The sequence below is a fragment of the Bos grunniens genome, chromosome 13 (assembly GCF_055505025.1).
Source record: "Bos grunniens cultivar Pamir isolate PY7600 chromosome 13, Bosgru_T2T1.0, whole genome shotgun sequence".
Classification (NCBI taxonomy): domain Eukaryota; kingdom Metazoa; phylum Chordata; class Mammalia; order Artiodactyla; family Bovidae; genus Bos; species Bos grunniens.
Window position 1 is genome coordinate 35,543,979 of NC_141177.1, and position 19,652 is coordinate 35,563,630.

The window sequence follows — 19,652 nt, forward strand, 5'->3', positions numbered from 1 at the left end:
ATGATAACTTGTCAGTCTTAAGACACTATATGTTGACATCAGGCCCCATCACACACATGCCCCTGTGCAGAGACTTACCTTTCCTTGTTCTCTAAATACAATTATACCCAGTTTTAAAATTAAATCAACATTTAGAGTTTTAAGTTATGATAACTATATAAAGTTGTCACTGCTTTATTGTACAATATTACTATTTCTGTGCTTGTTATTCCTCTTTTACATTTGCTTGCTTTGCTACCCACATTCCCCAAGAGCCTCTCAGCGTAACTTCCACATGTCCACCTGGCAGAACAGCCTCAGGTCCCCAGCCTGCTGAGCACTTGCCTGAGCAGCTCTCTACCCTCAGGCTCCAGGCCTGCTCCATGGCTGCTGACCCAGGTCTCCCCCTTGTTGCTTTCCTAAATTTTTTGTATTATTTCTATGATGATTTCCTCTACCCCACTTCCTGTTTTATTTTTTTGCAGATTACTTCTGCTCCATCATTATCGCTGTCTTCTGAGTTCTTTGTTTCTTACTTATCTTGGTTTCTACATTTTATGATGGAGGATTTCCACAAATATCTGCTAATCTTTGGCTGTGAGTTCTTAATTTAAGGGTGAGGCATTAAAATACTAATTGGAAGCTCTTGCCATGGGTAGGGCTTATAGACTGGTGGACTTCATGAAGCGTGACTGATATTCATTTAGGTTTTCCAGAGATGGATCCACTCATCTCCAAAATGGCCATGAGGATGCTGTTTTAGACGGAAAGGCCCAGACAGTCCTCTCTGAGGAGATGGCATTTAACTGGGGAGCCCTACATGCAATGAGAGAGGAAGTAATGCGAATATCTGGGGCAGATGGGCTTCAGACAGAAGAAACGGCAAGTGCAGAGTCCCTGAAACAGAGGCAGGTTTAATTAGCCAGGATGAGGACCAGACAGGAGGCCCCTGTGGCTACAGCAGGGGAAGTAATGGGAAGACAGAAAGAACGAGGTGCATTTATAGCTTGTGGAAACAATTTTCACATAGACTTTGTCAGAGACATTAAAAAGCCTAATATCAAAATATTTAGTTATAGTTTATAAAAATGAATCTGAATCATTTTTACAGTACTTGACATCAGACAAAAAAAGATCATGGTGACTTGCCTTTGTTTGGTTTATCAGGTAAGCTAACAGATATGTGAAATTATTTATCTCTGTTCAACCTTGTGAAGATTATGAAAAATGAGACTCTATACCTCATAAACACACTAGCAACACTGAATGAGATATAAATCTGTTCACACATCTGAGCTAAATCAAAGGAAGCAGCTCACGTTTTTGAGAAAAATCAAAAGCTTAAAAAAAAAAACCCCAACCAGTTGCCAAGGCAACAACAAAAAAAAACTAGACAGAAAATATATTTTCCATCTTAAGCACTATCACATTCAAAAGCTCAGTATCTTCTGGCCCTGCTTTTGAAGTTTTATTTAACCTTCATTTAGTCATTCCTGGAGATGGGGCAAGAATTGAGAATCCACAGAACCTGGGTCTTTGTCAAAGCTGGGTGGTGGCAATGCACTAGTAAAAAGTATTTTAAGGGAGGGGAATAAACCCTCTGGTAAACAGACTAAGGCATAAGAACTACCTTCTTGAAATTATTCTTTGACTTTTCCTGTATGACACGATTTTGCAGAGAACTTCCACTTATGAGCTGGACACCAAATGGTTACTGAGAGACTGGAAGGTCAAATAATGTGCTGGAGAATTTCCAGATCCTTCCCCTTGAACTTGTGCAATTTCAAAGGGTGACTCAGAGCTGACATTAAACACCATCTGTGCTTCTCCACCAGACACCCTGCTAAAAGCCCTGCTGTCCACAAGGCTGCCAAACTCAGTCTTGACTCTCCCCTTGCTGGCTTTCTCTATCCAGAGGCTCGGTTGCTTCTTGGAGTCCCTGTGCTCCATCCTCTATGAAGCCCACACAGGTTCCCAGGCAAAACTGACCCGCCCACGCCACAGCCCCAGGGTCGAGTACACAGCACCCAGTGGTTCTTCCACATCTGCTGAAGGCCTGTGCATAGCTCTTTTCTTATCTGACTGTGGCTCCCTAGAGACAGAGACACTGTCCTAGATATTGTGGTACATGTGCCCCACACAAGCCTGGGGAAAATGGTTTTAGTGAATAAAACAGAATGCATTCATATACTGCTCTAGATTTTAATGCTAAAGAACAATCTCAAAACATCATCAAAACAAGTATTGGGAAGAATCTGGTAAGCTGGTGGTGGGTAGAGGGAGGCAACTGTGTCTGGCTCCAGCTCAGGCCCTGGCCGGCTGTGTGACTAGTTGAACCTCTCTTGTTTTCCAAACTGTGTCTGCAGAAATACCACCCGTGTCCAGAGAGAGGGTAGTAAGTGTTCATAAAAAAGGGGCTTGAAGTTCAAGGTGGCGGTGTTAAAAGCATAAGGTAAGTCTTTTTTTTTTTTTTTTTTTAAGGCAAGTCTTTTTACTGTAGACCTTTGTGGAACAGTGTCTGACCTGGAGGATGGAAGGAAGCAGAGCAGGCCAGACACCTGATAAACAATGATTCTCATTTTCTTTATTGTTGCTCTCCTCATCTTCTACATTCTGTAGATTGTTTTCTATAATGACTGTATACTATTTTAGTTAAAAAAAACTATTTTATTAAAAGAATCAGTCAAATTAGAATGTAACCTAATTGGATAATGATTCCTTTTCTAAAGTTACACACAATTAGTTTCACTGTCAATTTTTTTCCCTTAAGTTTGTAAAGTTGTATACAGGATAGGAGAACCACCCATCCTGGGTGAGGGAAAACACCACCATAAATCTTCCTCCTGGCAGGTGGTTCTGTTCTGGCCTCCAGAGGGCTTGGGCTTGAATAGTAGCTCCCAATCTGCTTTCCCCAAAACTGAGCACCACCTTCCTGACAATGAGGGCATAAACACCACATGTATGAATTCACCCTTAAGCAGATATCTGCATTCCATGGGTCACAAAGATGAAGGGAATCAAATGTAAACACACGTGAAGTTTTGTCTCCTCAGTGCCAAGAATAGCAGGCACATCTTAGGTGAATGGGGTTCCAGACAAAGAACAGTAGGGCCACTCAGGTCAAGGGTTAGACAAAACAGAAATGATAATGGTGCAAATCCAATCTTTAACCTTTTTCTCTTTTCTGTAACTATTTCCACAAGAACTAACTTTTCTATAATGTTGTGTGTGTGTGTGTGTATTTCTCTGTCTCTCTCACACACACACCACAGGACCCATATTAGATGGACTCTGTTCAGGACAACCATTTATAATAACAGGGTGAAGCAGAAGCTTAGAGATGATGCAAATGTCATGAGACCCCCCTAAGCAGAGCTGAGCTGAACAAACCGTGTTCCCATTAAGTTATTTTAAAGGTCAAAAGAAACTGTCTGTCAGAGTTAGAGGCGTGATTTTTCTTACCAATGAACAATCTCATTTAAATGAGTATAATTTAAATACTTTAAGAATCTAAAAAGAAACTTGGGACAAAACTCAGAGGAATCTGAAGGAAAAAAACTGAAGCAGAAGAGTCTATTTTTAGGACAATTTTAAGAGAAAAAAGAAAGTGTAAAACACTGTATCTTGAGAGTCCCTTGGACAGCAAGGAGATCAAACCAGTCCATCCTAAAGGCAATCAACCCTGAATATTCATTGGAAGGACTGATGCTGAAGCTGAAGCTCCAATACTTTGGCCACCTGATGCCAAGAACTGACTCACTGGAAAAGCCCTGATGCTGGGAAAGACTGAGGGCAGGAGGAGAAGGGGGTGATAGAGAATGAGATGGTTGGATGGCACCATTGACTCAATGGACATAAGTTTGAGCAAACTCTGAGAGAGAGTGAGGGAAAGGGAAGCCTGGTATGCTGCAATCCAGGGGGTTTCAAAGAGTCGGACATGACTGAGAGCACTGTATGGTGCGTACACCCAGGGGAATGACGGGTGGGGAGTGGGAGCTCCAGGTATGGCAGGAGGACAGACCCGTCAGCCACACAGCACAAGGGAAGGGAAGGCAATGACCAACTGGTTCCAGAAACAAAGAACAGTACAGACTGAGACAAGTGCCTAGAAACCTCAACCTGGAGAAGTAGACCTTCTCTAAGATTCTTGAGCAGAGAACTAGGATTAATGGGATGTTAAGGGCTAAAAGATGTTGAAATCTAAAAAATCTAAAAGATCTCATCCTGCTTTCAGGATGAGACTGAGAACAATACTATTAAGTATTTTAGTAAGCAGAATAATGCTATCCTGGAAGAACTCTATGTCTTTTCAGTAATTTGGAGTATAATGCACCCACCAGCAATGCTGACCTCAAAAATAAAGCAGTGGATAAGAAGAAGCTTGAGTTAAATATCATGACATACTCTTCTATGGCCCAGCACTTCATCTAAGCTACCCCTTCACACATGGAGAGTAAAGAAAACCAAAACAGAAACACATGCAGCCTCTACTCTATCCAAGAATTCTTTAGAAATGTAGAGTAGTCTCTCCTAGACTTATTTCCATTACTCTTAGGAAATTTAAAAAAAAAGGAGGGGGAGAGGAGGACAGGAAACTTGAAAGCAATGCATTAGAAGAAAAGCAAAAGAAGATAATATAGCAAAATAGCAAGAGTTTCTTTTTTGTGTTTTTTATATTTTCCATCTTCTACAGTAAACATGTAAACAAGAAAATGTTTAAACAGAGAGATCAAAGGGATTAACGAAATCAAATTGAGACAACTCAAAGGAAGCAACACAACTGCTATCACTTAAAAGCAAATGCTTGCTCTGGCTCAGGCATGGTCTCTGTTCATCTTCCTATCTCTTCAATGACAACAGTCATTTGTCAAATATTTACTAAGTGTTCTTTTTTTTGGCGGTACACTGAGGCATGTGGGATCTTAGTTCCCCAATCAGGGACGGAACCTGGACCCCCTGCATTGGAAGCATAGTCTTAACCACTAAACAGCCAGGGAATTTCCCTCAAATATTTACTAAATGTGCACCAAATGCCTGACCCTACGTAGAGAAACAAAAGACCCTGGTGGAGCTGTTGTCCTCAACAAACTTGTAGTCAAGAAAGATATTAAAAAAAAAAAAAAAACCCCAACACCGAGAGCACTATAAAATGCTAAATCACGTTCTTCTGATGACCGCTGTAATCAGAGCTTGTAAGAACAGAGTCAGAGGTGCCATAAAGAATTCACTGAACCAGGACTCCAGACCCAGCTCCTAAAAGAAATGGGGATTTGGATAAATTCCCATGGTTCTCCACAAATGATCACAGCTAAGTTGAAGTGGTTTCAACTTGGTAGCTCAGTGGTTTCTCTGAATGAATGAGACACACATGTATCTGAGAGTGGAACTGCTGGGTTACAGAGTATACAAATGTTCAGTTTTTAGAAATCCTGAAAGTAGGTGTCATAGCATATATGAGAGTGAAGGGCCTGACTCTGGTTTGGCCTGTTCTGAAGATGGTGAGCCCTCAAACCACTCTATTTTCATCTACCTTAAGAATATCATCTTCATAGACATTGCCAACATTTATTTTTTCCTAAAGAAAAGGCTGTTAAAACTAAGAAGGGCAGATGAAATTGCACTGTTGTTAAAGGCAAATTATATTATAAAGGACAAGCTGTCTAGTAAAACAAACTTATAATTACAATTATCTTCAAAATAAATCAAATTATCTGTATAAACCCAACCACTCACTGGTAAATTAATGGAAAAACATGACAATGTTGAGCTTTTAACTGCTTCTATTGCAAAAGCCCCAAATATAAACTTCAGTTATCAGGCAGAAAAGAGGCAATTAGTTTGCAACAGATGTACCACTAAAAACCTGTTACAGTGGAGCCCCAGAGTTATTAATTTCAAAATTTATGAAGTCCATCTGTGCAATTTTTACAGGTTTTCACTTAGACAGTCCTACTTAGATGGTCCCTCCTAACTAATTGCTTTTTATTTTGCTTTTGAGTCTTAAAAAATATTTCCAGTATATATGCTTCATATGAGCTCTATTATCTCAAACTCCAAGTTTAATTTCTTTTCCAGAACATTTTTTTGTTGTTGTTGTTATATTAAACCTTGGGAAAATACCAGATGACAAGATTATTGAGCAATGATAGGACTTAAACAAATTAAGGCTTCCAGGCTGTGTTGCTACTTGTTTCAAAAAATCAGTCTTTTTCAGGTTATCAAACATCACTTGTGACCTTTAAAAAGAACTCCCTGAAGTCATTCATTCGTAAGAAAATCTGGTTAGACTATTACAGTAGTGAATAATGTAAAATGATGCCAATGTTCAATTATAAGACCTGCTAATGATTACTACATATTTTTAGTATTACTGAGTAGGGTTGAAATGGTTCAAATAACAATCAAATATATTTTGCTTGGTACCATCAAATGAAACTACAAACAAATACAATAAGAGAAATGAGAAATAGAATAATTTCAGGGAAATAAATTTCCCCCAGTAATCCCTATGAATATTGAAGGAAAAAATAATTTGTTCTTGGTACAAGATCTGCTCCCATTCAAGTAAAAAGGGTGGTTGCTCTACTGATGGGAGAGTGGGGTCATACGGAAATGACCCCTTAAAGCAGTGAGGAATGACTCGAAGAGTATGGAAAGGAACTTCATGGATCCTTCCATGGCACCTAGAATCCCTACTCTGCTGGCCTCCTGAGATTACAACATGCCACAGAGTACTGTGACCAATATGTTTATTCATTCAACAAATATTTGTGAAGGATCAATTATGTACCGTACTCTGTCCTACAGCCTGGAGATTCTGTGATGAACGACACAGATAAAGCCCTCATGGAGCTAAAGATATAGCTGCTGCTAAGACACTTCAATCATGTCCAACTCTGTGCGACCCCACAGACAGTAGCCCCCCAGGCTCCTCCATCCCTGGGATTCTCCAGGCAAGAACACTGGAGTGGGTTGCCGTTTCCTTCTCCAATGCATGAAAGTGAAAAGTGAAAGTGAAGTTGCTCAGTCGTGTCCAACCCTTAGTGACCCCATGGACTGCAGCCCACCAGGCAAACAAGGAATAAGTAATTCCACAGATAAATTCTAACAAGTGACATATAGGGTGTCCCAGAGAATATTACAGCAACTAAATCTGGATACTGTAGGGAAATGGGGTTGGAGATGGACTTGGTTATATATGACATAGGAGAGTTAACCAGGTGATAAATATACTAAATCCATTATTCATAACTAATGGCATCTGTATCTAGGTGATATTTATTGCATCTTTTCCTTAGTCATTTCAATATAACTAATTTTTTGAGCACTTTTTAAAAAACTTTTTATTTTGTTTTGGGGTATAGCCAATTATACCAATTATACATCTCAGATATGCAGATGACACCACCCTTATGGCAGAAAGTGAAGAGGAACTCAAAAGCCTCTTGATGAAGGTGAAAGAGGAGAGTGAAAAAGTTGGCTTAAAATTCAACATTCAGAAAATGAAGATCATGGCATCTGGTCCCATTATTTCATGGGAAATAGATGGGGAAACAGTGGAAACAGTGTCAGACTTTATTTTTGGGGGCTCCAAAATCACTGCAGATGGTGACTGCAGCCACGAAATTAAAAGACGCTTACTCCTTGGAAGGAAAGTTATGACCAATCTAGATAGCATATTAAAAAGCAGAGACATTACTTTGCCAACAAAGGTCCGTCTAGTCAAGGCTATGGTTTTTCCAGTGGTCATGTATGGATGTGAGAGTTGGACTATGAAGAAAGCTGAGTGCTGAAGAATTGATGCTTTTGAACTGTGGTGTGGAAAAGACTCTTGAGAGTCCCTTGGACTGCAAGGAGATCCAACCAGTCCATTCTGAAGGAGATCAGCCCTGGGATTTCTTTGGAAGGAATGATGCTAAAGCTGAAACTCCAGTACTTTGGCTGCCTCATGTGAAGAGTTGACTCACTGGAAAAGACTCTGATGCTGGGAGGGATTGGGGGCAGGAGGAGAAGGGGACAACAGAGGATGAGATGGCTGGATGGCATCACTGACTTGATGGACGTGAGTCTGGGTGAACTCCGGGAGTTGGTGATGGACAGGGAGGCCTGGCGTGCTGCGATTCATGGGGTCGCAAAGAGTCGGACACGACTGAGCGACTGAACTGAACTGATAGCCAGTTAACAATGTTCGGATAGTTTCAGGTGAATAGCGAAGGGACTCAGCCACACATAGACATATATCCATTCTCCCCTAAACTCCCCTCCCATCCAGGCTGCCACATAACATTGAGCAGAGTTCCCTGTGAGCGCTTGTTTTTATTTCAACTACTTGGAGGTCCCACAAAGGAATGCAGAGTTGAGCATGGTGCGGTCTCTGTTCGAAGAGTGGAAAATCAAGTCTACAGAGCACGTGGTCCCACAAACAACCCTGCACACCACAACATGAACTGCCCTTGTAATGAGGCTGTAAGGGAATCTAACTGGAGGCAGGGGAAGACTGCAGAGAACAAGCAAGGATATCCGGGCCAGACGCAGTGAAGATGCAGCACTTCTCCAGACCTAGGAGGAGGGAAGAGCACTCCTGAGAAAGCAAATGAGCATGAAAAGTTTAAACATGGTACACAGGTCATGGCATGTTTTATGGGCAGCCAGCAGACTGGTCAAGTGGCAGGGGAGGGGACCAGAGTGCTGGGTATGAGGGCAGAGACAGGAGGGTTTATGTGTGGAGAGATGGATATGGGCCAGACAACAAGGCACCATGACTCAGGGCCACGTGGGAGCTGCAGAGCAGAGGGACCACGGGCGCTATGCGGACATTTTCCACCCACCCTCTGGTCTAGATGCACTCTTTAGCTGGCTCCATCCTGCTCTGCCTCAGGAGGCTGACCACATGGACTGCACAGATGGGCACTCTTGCCCTCTGCCTTGGGGTTGAGAACCAAAGGGAGGCCTGGCAGGAGATGCAAGGAGGGAGAAAGGTGAAATGGGACCACTTCCCTGGCTCCCTTCCTGGGTGGTTGTCATGGGCTGACCACATCCCTCCTCTAAGCTCACAACTCAGCCCACCTACCACAGCTCTCAGGCCCTGGCCGTGCCTCCCCTGTGGTTTCCTCACCCTTGCTCACAGCTTTAGTAAGCTTTCCTCAGATTATCTGGTTGGGTTGAATTATCTGTTCCTCACCAGGACTTGAACTAGTGCAGTCATGCAGCAAGGAAACTGGAAGGTGACTGAGGAAGGCATCACAGGCAAATGCAGAGAGGGAGAAGCTTGTGGCAGAAGGAGAGGACCATGGAAGGTCATGATGACGGAGAAGAGTCAGGGAGGTGGGATGCCAGACTGGCCATAGGCCACAGCACTTACGTGAGCCCTGCCATGTGCCAGGCATGATTCCACAGGCTCTAACAAAGCTCACTTAACTCTTAGAACTTCCTAATAAGGCATGCCAAACTAGTAAGTGGTGAAGCTCGAATTTAAATCCAGGCAAGTCTAGTGCCAGAGTCATGTTCTCAACCTCTGTGCTAGACTGACTGCTCTGCCTGGCAGAAAAGGACACTTCAGAATTCCAGACCCTGGAGAAGGCAAGACAATGGTGGTAAAAACTCTGAGGAAAGCCATCTGGGTAGACTGCTGAAGTAAGGCTACTGAAGAAAATCTTGTAACCCTATGCGAACTCTGCCTCAGTGACAATGTAGAATCCTGGGCAGAAATCCTAAAAAAATAAAAAATGACCATGTCCAAATAAATTAGTCAGTTGGAAATTCCCTGGTTGCCTAGTGGTTAGGATCCTGGGCTTTCACTGCCGAGGGCCTAGGTTCAATCCCTGGTTAGGGAACTGAGATCGTGCCAGCCTTGTGATGTGGCCATTAAAAAAAAAAAACAGTTTTCTCATAAAACCATAATAATTTTATGTTCTTAAGAAACCTCACATTATCAAAACACATATCACATAGTTATTTCAATATGGAAAAAGGAGAATTATGGTTAGAGTTGATAAGATTAGATACTTTTTCCTGTAGGACCTTCAACAACTGAGAGTTTAGTTATATTTTGTTACCATCTGAAAAGAATAAATGACTTGATCAAACACCAACAGAGAACCAAAAGAGAAATCTGAAAAATAACCTGTGGCCAAGTTCACAACCAATGAAGGCAAAGAAAAGCCCTGCACACCAGCTGGCCTTGGGCCTCTCACACAGCGTGGCTGTGTGCCTTGTGCCCTGCGGGCAGCCGCTTCCTTCCTCCAGCCCAGGGGAGCTTCCAATAGCACTCACATCTCAACCCCTACTGGTCCAGAAAATGAAAACTATGATTTCAACACACTCAGATGAATAATAACCAGTTTGCAGAACAAACTTACACAGTAAGGAAAATATTAGTCAATGATGTTTGTTTAGGGCTTCCCAGGTTGCCCAGTGGTAAAGAATCCATCTACCAATGCAGGAGATGTGGGTTCAATCCCTGAGTCAGGAGATCCCCTGGAAAAGGGAATGGCAACTCACTTCAGTATTCTTGCCTGGGAAATCCCATAGACAGTGGAGCCTGGTGGGCTACAGTTTATGGAGTCGCAAGAGTCGGACACAACTCAGCGCCTAAAACAACAACAACAATTTGTTTGTTTCGAGTCTCCTGCAGCAGATGAGGTCATGAAATCAACCGTGCTCTGCGATGTGTAACAGGGCACATCCCATGACTTCTTTTAAATGGCATCTCACCATCTTAACTCTGCTGCTGCTGCTGCTGCTGCGTCGCTTCAGTCGATCCTTGCTCAAATAACTTCCACAGCAACCACTTTCCTTTCCTAAGAGAGAAAGAGAGGAAGAGAAAATACTCCCTAACCAGACTTTTCATATGCCCGGTGGGTGGCGACATAGTAAGGATGAGTGCAATAACAAGTTCTTAGAAACTTGTTGCAGTCTGCAGCCACACGATGGGGCCTGCAGCCACACGGTGGGTGTCAGACTATAGCTGCTGACTGCACTGATGGGCCTCTCCTTTATTCTGTTCTTCCTGAACATCCTCAGGTGGGGTTCCAGGCACAGGAAAGATGGGGCTGCAGAGAACAATCCGTTTCTGCGGTTGTTTCCTCTACATTAAGGCAGGTTGCCATGACTGTGTGTACACTCAACTTGCAAGAGGAGGCAGTTGGCACATGGCACTGGTTAATCAGGAATGTTCCATACATTCATATTAACAGGAGCCAGGAAAACCTACACTACTGTGAATATTTATCCTTTCAGGTTCAATCTGCTGATTTGTTTTAAAGAAGAACATCCTCTCTTTGGGGTATAATGGGAGATTCCATAAAGGACTTTGACAGGGATGTGCTTTAGTTGATTGTATTGCCAACTATTAAACCTTCCTATTTTCCTGATGCCTCAACACCCCCGAGCACAGACTGCAAGCACCTGCCAGGCAACCAGATGCAAGTGTGACAAGGCTGGTCCCTTCTTGCCCTCCCTTGACTGTGACCAAGTGACATTCAAACACACCAATAAAATCCCTTCACACCTTTCACTTGTGTGGGAACCGTACCTGACCCTTGGTGCTCATTCGTTCTCAGCCCCGGACCTGCTTGTTGAGTCTGCTCCCTGAGTGCTCCTCCCACATGGCCTCCTGCCCAGCCTGAGGGCCTCTCTCCTCTAGCACTGTGAGTATAATAAACCCTCTCATTTCATACGCATCTCAGAGTGTGGCTGTGTGGACATCATTCTTAAGACCCCACAAGGGCACTGACTCCCCATTTACAATATGCTAGCAATCAGGTGGTTTTGAAAAGGAAGATAAGGCCTCTGATGACCGCAGCAGTTGCGAAAACACACTTCAATCCACACTGTAGTGGAGATTTCATCATTAAATTCTTCTATAGGTACATATTCCCTTAAAAATCTCAGTTTGGGAAAGAGATCTTTTTCTTAGGCTGGATATGGTCAATTTTGGAGAAGGCAATGGCAACCCACTCCAGTGTTCTTGCTTGGAAAATCCCATGGACAGAGGAGCCTGGTGGGCTGCAGTCCATAGGGTCCCTAAGAGTCGGACACGACTGAGTGACTTCACTTTCTCTTTTCACTTTCTCGCATTGGAGAAGGAAATGGCAACCCACTCCAGTGTTCTTGCCTTGAGAATCCCAGGGAGGGGGAGCCTGGTGGGCTGCCGTCTATGGGGTCACACAGAATCAGACACGACTGAAGAGACTTAGCAGCAGCATGGTCAATTTATGGAGAAGGAAATGGCAATCCACTCCAGTATGTTTGCCTGGAAAATCCCATGGACAGAGGAGCCTGGTGGGCTGCAGTCCATGGGGTCACAAAGAGCTGGGCACAACTGAGCGACTTACACACTTGGTCAATTTATATACCAATGTATATAATTTTAAATAAATCTGTTTCTTATGTTTCTGATCTATTTAAAAATATTGAATCCAGATCTCTTTTAATTTCTTTTCAATGACTGGTAATATTTCTCTTTCAGTTACCACTTGTTTTCAACTCACTTGATTCCCTAAGCCCTCTCCTTTTCCACGAAGAGGTTCATTTCACTTAAGCCATGATCATGGGTAAAATTCATGTCAAAATTCCAGTCCACTTTAAACTATATTTGACAGCCAGTGTACAGAGCAGCACCTCCAGTTCTTTCGACCAAAGGGCAAAACTAGGCAGTAGATAGCTGTAGGCATTAGATTCTTGTGGTAACTTGGGCTGAATCTTGTAGATTCTACATTGCTACTGCTTCATTTAGAAAATGACACTTTAGATCAAGGAAAAAAGTAGACACACAGGTTAATAACTCATCCCAGATCTCTACTGCAGTGTTTAAAACATAGTTCTTCAATTATGGTAGAAGATGAATATTAATTCAATCATCACTTAACACAAATTTCTTGAGTAGCTGCTTTGTGTCAGGCATTAATTCTAGATACTGACAATTCAGCAGTGAATAAGAGAAATAAAGTGCTTACTCTCATGGAGCTTATGTACCCCCTGGTAAAACAGAAAATAAGTGAGCAGAGACTTTAACTGGAGACCGTGAAAAACCCCAGGAAGAAAGATAAAGCAGAGGAAGGGGATAGAGAACGATGTGGATGGGAAGGCCAGGATGGAGGGGGTGGGCCAAAAAGGCTCCTGGGAAAGTCATATTTGAGCAGAGATCTGCAGGAAATGAGGGAACAAAACATGTTCCAGTGGAAGAACATTGCAGGCTAAAGGACCTAAAAGTGCAAAATCTGAGAGGTGGGGATGAGCTTGTGTATGGTCAGAAGTGGGTAAGGAGGAGGGGATATACCCAGGCAGGGAGAGGCCAGATCACGTGGGGCCCAGAGGCCAATGGAAGATACTTGGATTACGTCCAAAGTGCACTGGAAGCGTTTCAGTAGGAGAGTTAAGTGGCAGAACTGACAGTTTAGGAACAGGTTGCTCTGGGTGCCAATGGAGAGTGAATTAAGGAGGGCAAGAAAGGGACTGGAGATTAGTTAGGAAGCTACTGCAGAGTCAGTGTAAGATGGCGGCTTGCATGGGTGGAGTGATGGAGGTGGAGAGACGCTGCCATACTTGGAACATATTTGGGAGATAGAGCCTGTGGGACAGCTTGTATTGGACACAGAGGATAGGTTTGAGGACTGAGGAACTGGGTAAAGAGAAGACAATTAGGTGAGAGGTTGAGCTGTTTGTTCATCTGTTTGAAGGGGATCAAGAGTTCTATTTGAACCGAAGTTTGAGGTGCTTATTAGATGCCCATCTAGAGCTATGGAGTAGGTAGGTGAGTGTACGTGTCTGGGGCTCAGGGAAAGCTGGCACCGTAGGAGTTAAAAGACATCATCATGGGATGAGGCAGATGGTGAAGGGGAGAGGCCTGAAGTCTGAGCCTGGGATGCTCCAGGGGTTAGAAGCAGTAAGAAGAGCCAGAACCAACAAAAGAAGCTGAGAAAGAGCAGCCAATGAGAGGGGAGAAGCAGCAAGAGGAAGGGGTGTCCCAGAAGCCAAGTGAAGAACAGATGTCCAGGAAAGGGATGACCAGCTGCATCAACCGTGCTGTTTGGTTAAACACGATGAGGACTGAGAACGGACCCCAGGATTTGAGAGTTAAAAGACACCACAAGTCCACAAGAAGAGCAGAGGTATGGTGTGTGGAGGTAGGGGAGGGGAGGCCTGGTGGGGAGGTGAGGCAAAAGCCCAACTGCATGGGTTGAAGAGAAATTAGGAAGAATTAAGAGAGTGGGTCAGACAAGCTAGACTCCTCTTTCATAGCCCTTTGCTACAAAGACGAGCAGAGAAATGGGGGCAGTAGTTGAGGGCAATAAGGAGTCAAATTAAAGATGAGAGATTTTATACTGCGAAGAATGAACCAGTCAAGAGGGGGAAATCAAAAATGCAGGAGAGAAGAGATAACTGGAGGTGTGATGCCCGTGAGCAGGAGAGAGAAGATGGGAATTGCACATGAGTGGAAGGAATAGCCTTAAATAGGAACACAGACAATTAGTCACTGTAGCAGACTGGGGCATCTGGGGACACAGGCAGGTGGTAGGCAATGAGAAAGTTCTTTTTCTTTTCAAATTTTATCAGTCAAATGAGAAGTAAGAAGCAAGGCTGCCTTATGACTCATGGGGGTAATCCTTAATAGAGGCCTAAACGAACCTGCTTCCTTTAGACCCAGGCAAACAAGCGCCGCAGGATGGACTAATGAGGGCACCAAAGCCCACAGGGCAGCCCAGCTCTCCAGGCGAGAACTGCCGAACCCAATGCTTTCTCTTTGTTTCTTTCTCTCAGTCTTTTTGTTTTAGCTTTTGTGATTGACTCCCATTGTAGAGTTTGTAAACTGAGCTACAATAAGTTTCAGCAAAACAATATAATGTATAACATTAAATTAATGCTGTTAATTTTTTAATTTTGTTGTTTATTGTTTTGGCTTCATACTTGTATAAGCACAATAAGCCTGAATTTTTTTTTTTAATGTTAAGCATTCTCACTACACACACGAAACTTAAATTAACTCTGTGAGGTAGTGAATCTGTTATTTTCATCTTGGTAATCATTTCACAGTGTATATCAAATCATTACACTGTACACTTTAAATATATATAATTATATTACTGTCATTTATTCCACAATAAAGTTGTAAAAAAAAAAAAAGCTACGTCTTTTTTTAAGGAGAGGAAACAGCTGGGAGAACCTAACTTAGCAGCCAGAAGAGGGCATAAGAATGCAAATCTCTGAGGAATCAAAACCAGGCAGAGAAAAGCCCCTAATCCTTCAGCTACACTTTAAAAATTTAGAAGTCTGTGATCCATTTGCGCTCAGTTTCACTAGTGAACCCCTCTTACTTATTGAGGGAAATACCAATGTTCCAATAAGGAAAGTAGGTAAGGACATTTACAAAACAATTTATAGGTGAAAAATGAGAAATGCCAATTCAGACCAAAATAAATGTTGCATTTCACCAGTAGAGGTAGAAAGTAGACTGGTGGTTGCCGTGGCGGAGAGAGGGCGGGGGGCAGGAGGCGGGGGTCGGGGTAAGGGAAATAGGGAGTTAGTGTTTAATGGGTAGAGTTTCAGTTTGGGAAGAAGAAAAAGTTCTGGATTTGGATGGTGGTGATGACACATATTGCCACTTAACTGTGTATTTTATTAATAAAAAATGGTTAATATGGAAAATTTTTTATGTGTATTTTACCACACATGAAAAAATACTGCATTTCACTGGCAAAGAAATCCAAATTAAAACAATGAGACAGAAGTTTGTACCCGTACTCTAGCCGCAGTGGGCACGGATGGCTGTGGAAGAGGTGGATGTCACCCAGGACACAGGGAGACCAGCCTCCTCGCAGCTTGCTGGGTGGAGGGAAAACAATGTCATCTTCCCAGAGGCCTATGAGACTCAAATGCTTTGACACTATGCCTGTCAAGAGCCTATTCTAAAGGAAGCATCAGTACCCAGACTGAGAATATGAAACCAAGTGCATACATATGCATTCACTGTATGCTGGAAGGCCAGAAGGGTGCCACCAAGGGATGACAACCGGGGGAGTATCTGGGAGACAGAAAGCACAGTGGGCAAGACAGCATAGAACTCAAGGGTGCCAGGCACCCATACCCGTCCAGCTGAAAGAAAATAGCACGCAAAAAGGAGCTTTCGAGCAGAAATCGGAAATGATCCTGCAATCGGATGCAGGAGGAACTGGAAGCAGAAAGTGTGGGGCAGGGAGAAGGAGGCGGTCTCTCTGGATATTATAAAGGGATCAGGACAGTTGACCCAGCTTTTTCACGCTCCTCTTTCACCCTCATCAACAGGCTCTTTAGTTCCTCTTCACTTCCTGTCCTTACAGTGGTGTCACTTGCATATCTGAGGCTGTAGATACTTCTCCCAGCAATCTTGATTCCAGCTTGGGATTTATCCAGCCTGGCATTTCACATGATATACTCTGTATATAAGTTAAACAAGAAAGATGACAATATACATTCCTGTGCTCCTTTTCCAAATTAGAACCAGTTAGCTTGAAATTCAACATTAAAAAAATGAAGATCATGGCATCCAGTCTCACTCAGTTCAGTTCAGTTGCTCAGTCGTGTCCAACTCTCTACAACACCATGGACTGCAGCACACCAGGCTTCCCTGTCCATCACCAACTCCTGGAACTTACTCACACTCATGTCCATCGAGTCAGTGATGCCATCAACCATCTCATCCTCTGTCGTCCCCTTCTCCTCCTGCCTTCAATCTTTCCAAGCATCAGGGTCTTTTCTAATGAGTCAGTTCTGCACATCAGGTGGCCAAAGTATTAGAGTTTCAGGTTCAACATCAGTCCTTCCAATGAATGTTCAGGACTGATTTCCTTTAGAATAGACTGGTTGGATCTCCTTGCAGTTCAAGGGACTCTCAAGAGTCTTCTCCAACACCACAGTTCAAAAGCATCAACTCTTCGGTGCTCAGCTTTCTTTATGATCCAACTCACATTCATACATGACTACTGGAAAAACCACAGCTTTGACTAGACGGACCTTTGTTGGCAAAGTAATATCTCAGCTTTTTAATATGCTGTCAAGGTTGATCATAGCTTTTCTTCCAAGGAGCAAGCATCTTTTAATTTCATGGCTGCAGTCACTATCTGCAGTGATTTTGGAGCCCAAAAAAATAAAGTCTGTCACTGTTTCCTTTCCTTGTTTCCCCATCTATTTCCCATGAAGTGACTGGACCAGATGCCATGATCTTTTTTGAATGTTGAGTTTTAAGCCAACTTTTCCACTCTCTCTTTCACTTTCATCAAGAGGTTCTTTAGTTCTTCACTTTCTGCCATAAGGGTGGTGTCATCTGCATATCTGAGATTATTGATATTTCTCCTGGCAATCTTGATTCCAGCTTGTGCTTCATCCAGCCTGGCATTTTGCATGATTGTACTCCACATGTAAGTTAAATAAGCAGGGTGACAATATGCAGCCTTGATGTACTCCTTTCCCGATTTGGAACCAGTCTGTTGTTCCATGTTCAGTTCTGTTGCTTCTTGACCTACATATAGATTTCTTATGAGGCAGATCAGGTGGTCTGGTATTTCCACCTCTTTAAGAATTTTGCACAGCTTCTTGTGATCCACACAGTCAAAGGCTTTGGTAGTCAATAAAGCAGAAGAAGATGTGCTTCTGGAACTCTCTTGCTTTTTCAGTGATCCAAAGGATGTTGGCAATTTGATCTCTGGTTCCTCTGCTTTTTCTAAATCCAGCTTGAACATCTGGAAGTTCACGGTTCACAAACTTTTGAAGCCTGGCTTGGAGAGTTTTGAGCATTACTTTGCTAGCATGTGAGATGAGTGCAATTCTGCAGTAGTTTGAACATCCTTTGACATTGCCTTTCTTTAGGATTGGAATACAAACTGACCTTTTCCAGTCCTGTGGCCACTGTTGAGTTTTCCAAATTTGCTGGCATATTGAGTGCAGTACTTTAACAGCATCATCTTTTAGGATCCAGTCCCATCACTTCATGGCAAGCAGATGGGGAAAAAGTGGAAATTGTGACAGATTTTATTTTCTTGGGCTCTAAAATCACTGGATGGTGACTGCAGCCATGAAATTAAGACACTTGCTCCTTGGAAGAAAAGCTATGACAAACCTAGACAGCATATTAAAAAGCAGAGACATAATTTTGCTGGGAAAGGTCCTTATGGTCAAGGATATTGTTTTTCCAGTAGTCATGTATGGTATGTAAATGTTGGACCATAAAGAAGGCTGAGCGCCAAAGAATTGATGCTTTCAAATTGTGGTGCTAGAGAAGACTCTTGAGACATGGACAGCAAGAAGATTAAACCAGCCAAACCTAAAGGAAATCAATCCTGAATATTCATTAGGACTGATGCTGAAGTTGAAGCTTCAATGCTTTGGCCACCTGATGGAAAGAGCCGACTCATTGGAAAAGACACTGATGCTAGGAAGATTGAGGGCAGGCGGAGAAGGGGGCGACAGAGGATGAAATGGTTAGATAGCATCAGTGACTCAATGACATGAATTTGAGCAAACTCCAGGAGATAGTGCAGGACAGAGGAGCCTGGTGTGCTGCAGTCCATGGGGTCACAGAGTCAGACATGACTTGGTGACTGAACAACAACAATGATGATAACAGCTGACCCAGTTCTACCCCGACACACACCATAAATATGTTCCTTCTCAGAGCTGCCATCTCTGATGTGTGTCAGAGGATGTAACACAAAACACATGGGACACTGATGTGCTCAATGGCATTATCTGTAAGAGCAAAAATATTACTGATAGCTGGCAAAGTTAGCTAATAAATTACAGCATATCTCTATCATTCAAAGTTTTTCAGCGATTAAAAATTTATTTTTGAATTTAAATGATATCAGAAAAGGCTCATGTCTAAAGGAAATAGACATCTGCAAAAATTGAATCGGGTCTGTGGAATAATCCACAGTGAAGCTCTGTATAAATGTTGATTTCTCTGATTCTGATAACTGTACTGTAGTTATATATGAGAATGTCCCTTTTTTAGGAAATATACACTGTACTACTGTATTTATGAGTGAAGGAGCATCATGTCTACACTTACTCTCTGTTAACATTCTGTTATGATTAACAGAAAAAATAATATACAGAGAGAATGATGAAGCAAATATGGTAAGAATATTCTCAGTGGGAGAATATGAATGGAAGGTATAATTTTTTCAAAAAGCAAATAACCCAGTTAAAAAAAAATCCAATGATAAGGACAGATAATCCACAGGAGAATAAAATGTCTAAGAGAATTAAATAGAGTGATGCTCAAACCTTACTAGTAATCAGAGAAAAGCAAATTAGAACAATGAATTCTTGTTTTTCAGCCATGTCAGCAAGGATGTGGGAACACAGTCACTCTCAGACATTTCTGATACCGTTGTTTGGAGTGTTAGCAGCACTTATGTAACAAATTTGGAAAGGCGTGTGCCTTTTGATGCAGTAATTCTACCTTCTAGGCACAGAATGAAAAAAAGCTGCATGCAAAATTATACATAGAGCGTGACTTTTATTTGGTTAAAAAGAAAAAAAGCTATAAGTAAATCACAAAAATGGTAACAATGATTAAGGATTATCTCCAGGTTTTAAAAAGAAGAGGGGTTTCTTCTCAGTATTGCTTTTTAAAAAATACATGAAATACTCAAGCAAGCAGGAAACATACAAAAACAAAAATAGCAAACCTTCAT

General features: G+C 42.5%; 1 protein-coding gene across 11 annotated transcripts in view; it reads right to left on the bottom strand.

Moving 5' to 3' along the window:
• Positions 1-19,652, bottom strand: part of SHLD1 (shieldin complex subunit 1) — a 117,020-nt gene that overhangs the window by 30,523 nt on the left and 66,845 nt on the right. For 2 of the 11 annotated variants that reach the window (XM_086333453.1, XM_086333451.1), the window contains exons 3-5: positions 10,693-10,778; positions 10,480-10,569; positions 8,276-8,538 (exon numbers count right to left, since the gene is read on the bottom strand). The exons of 5 other annotated variants lie outside the window; for them this stretch is intronic. In XM_086333453.1, coding sequence (XP_086189579.1) covers positions 10,528-10,569; positions 10,693-10,778 — 128 coding nt within the window. In that variant the 3' untranslated portion in view covers positions 8,276-8,538; positions 10,480-10,527. Of the gene's footprint in view, positions 1-8,275; positions 8,539-10,479; positions 10,570-10,692; positions 10,779-19,652 lie in introns of those variants that run through there. 4 more of the 11 variants (XM_086333452.1, XM_086333450.1, XM_086333456.1 and 1 more) reach the window with 2 other exon arrangements.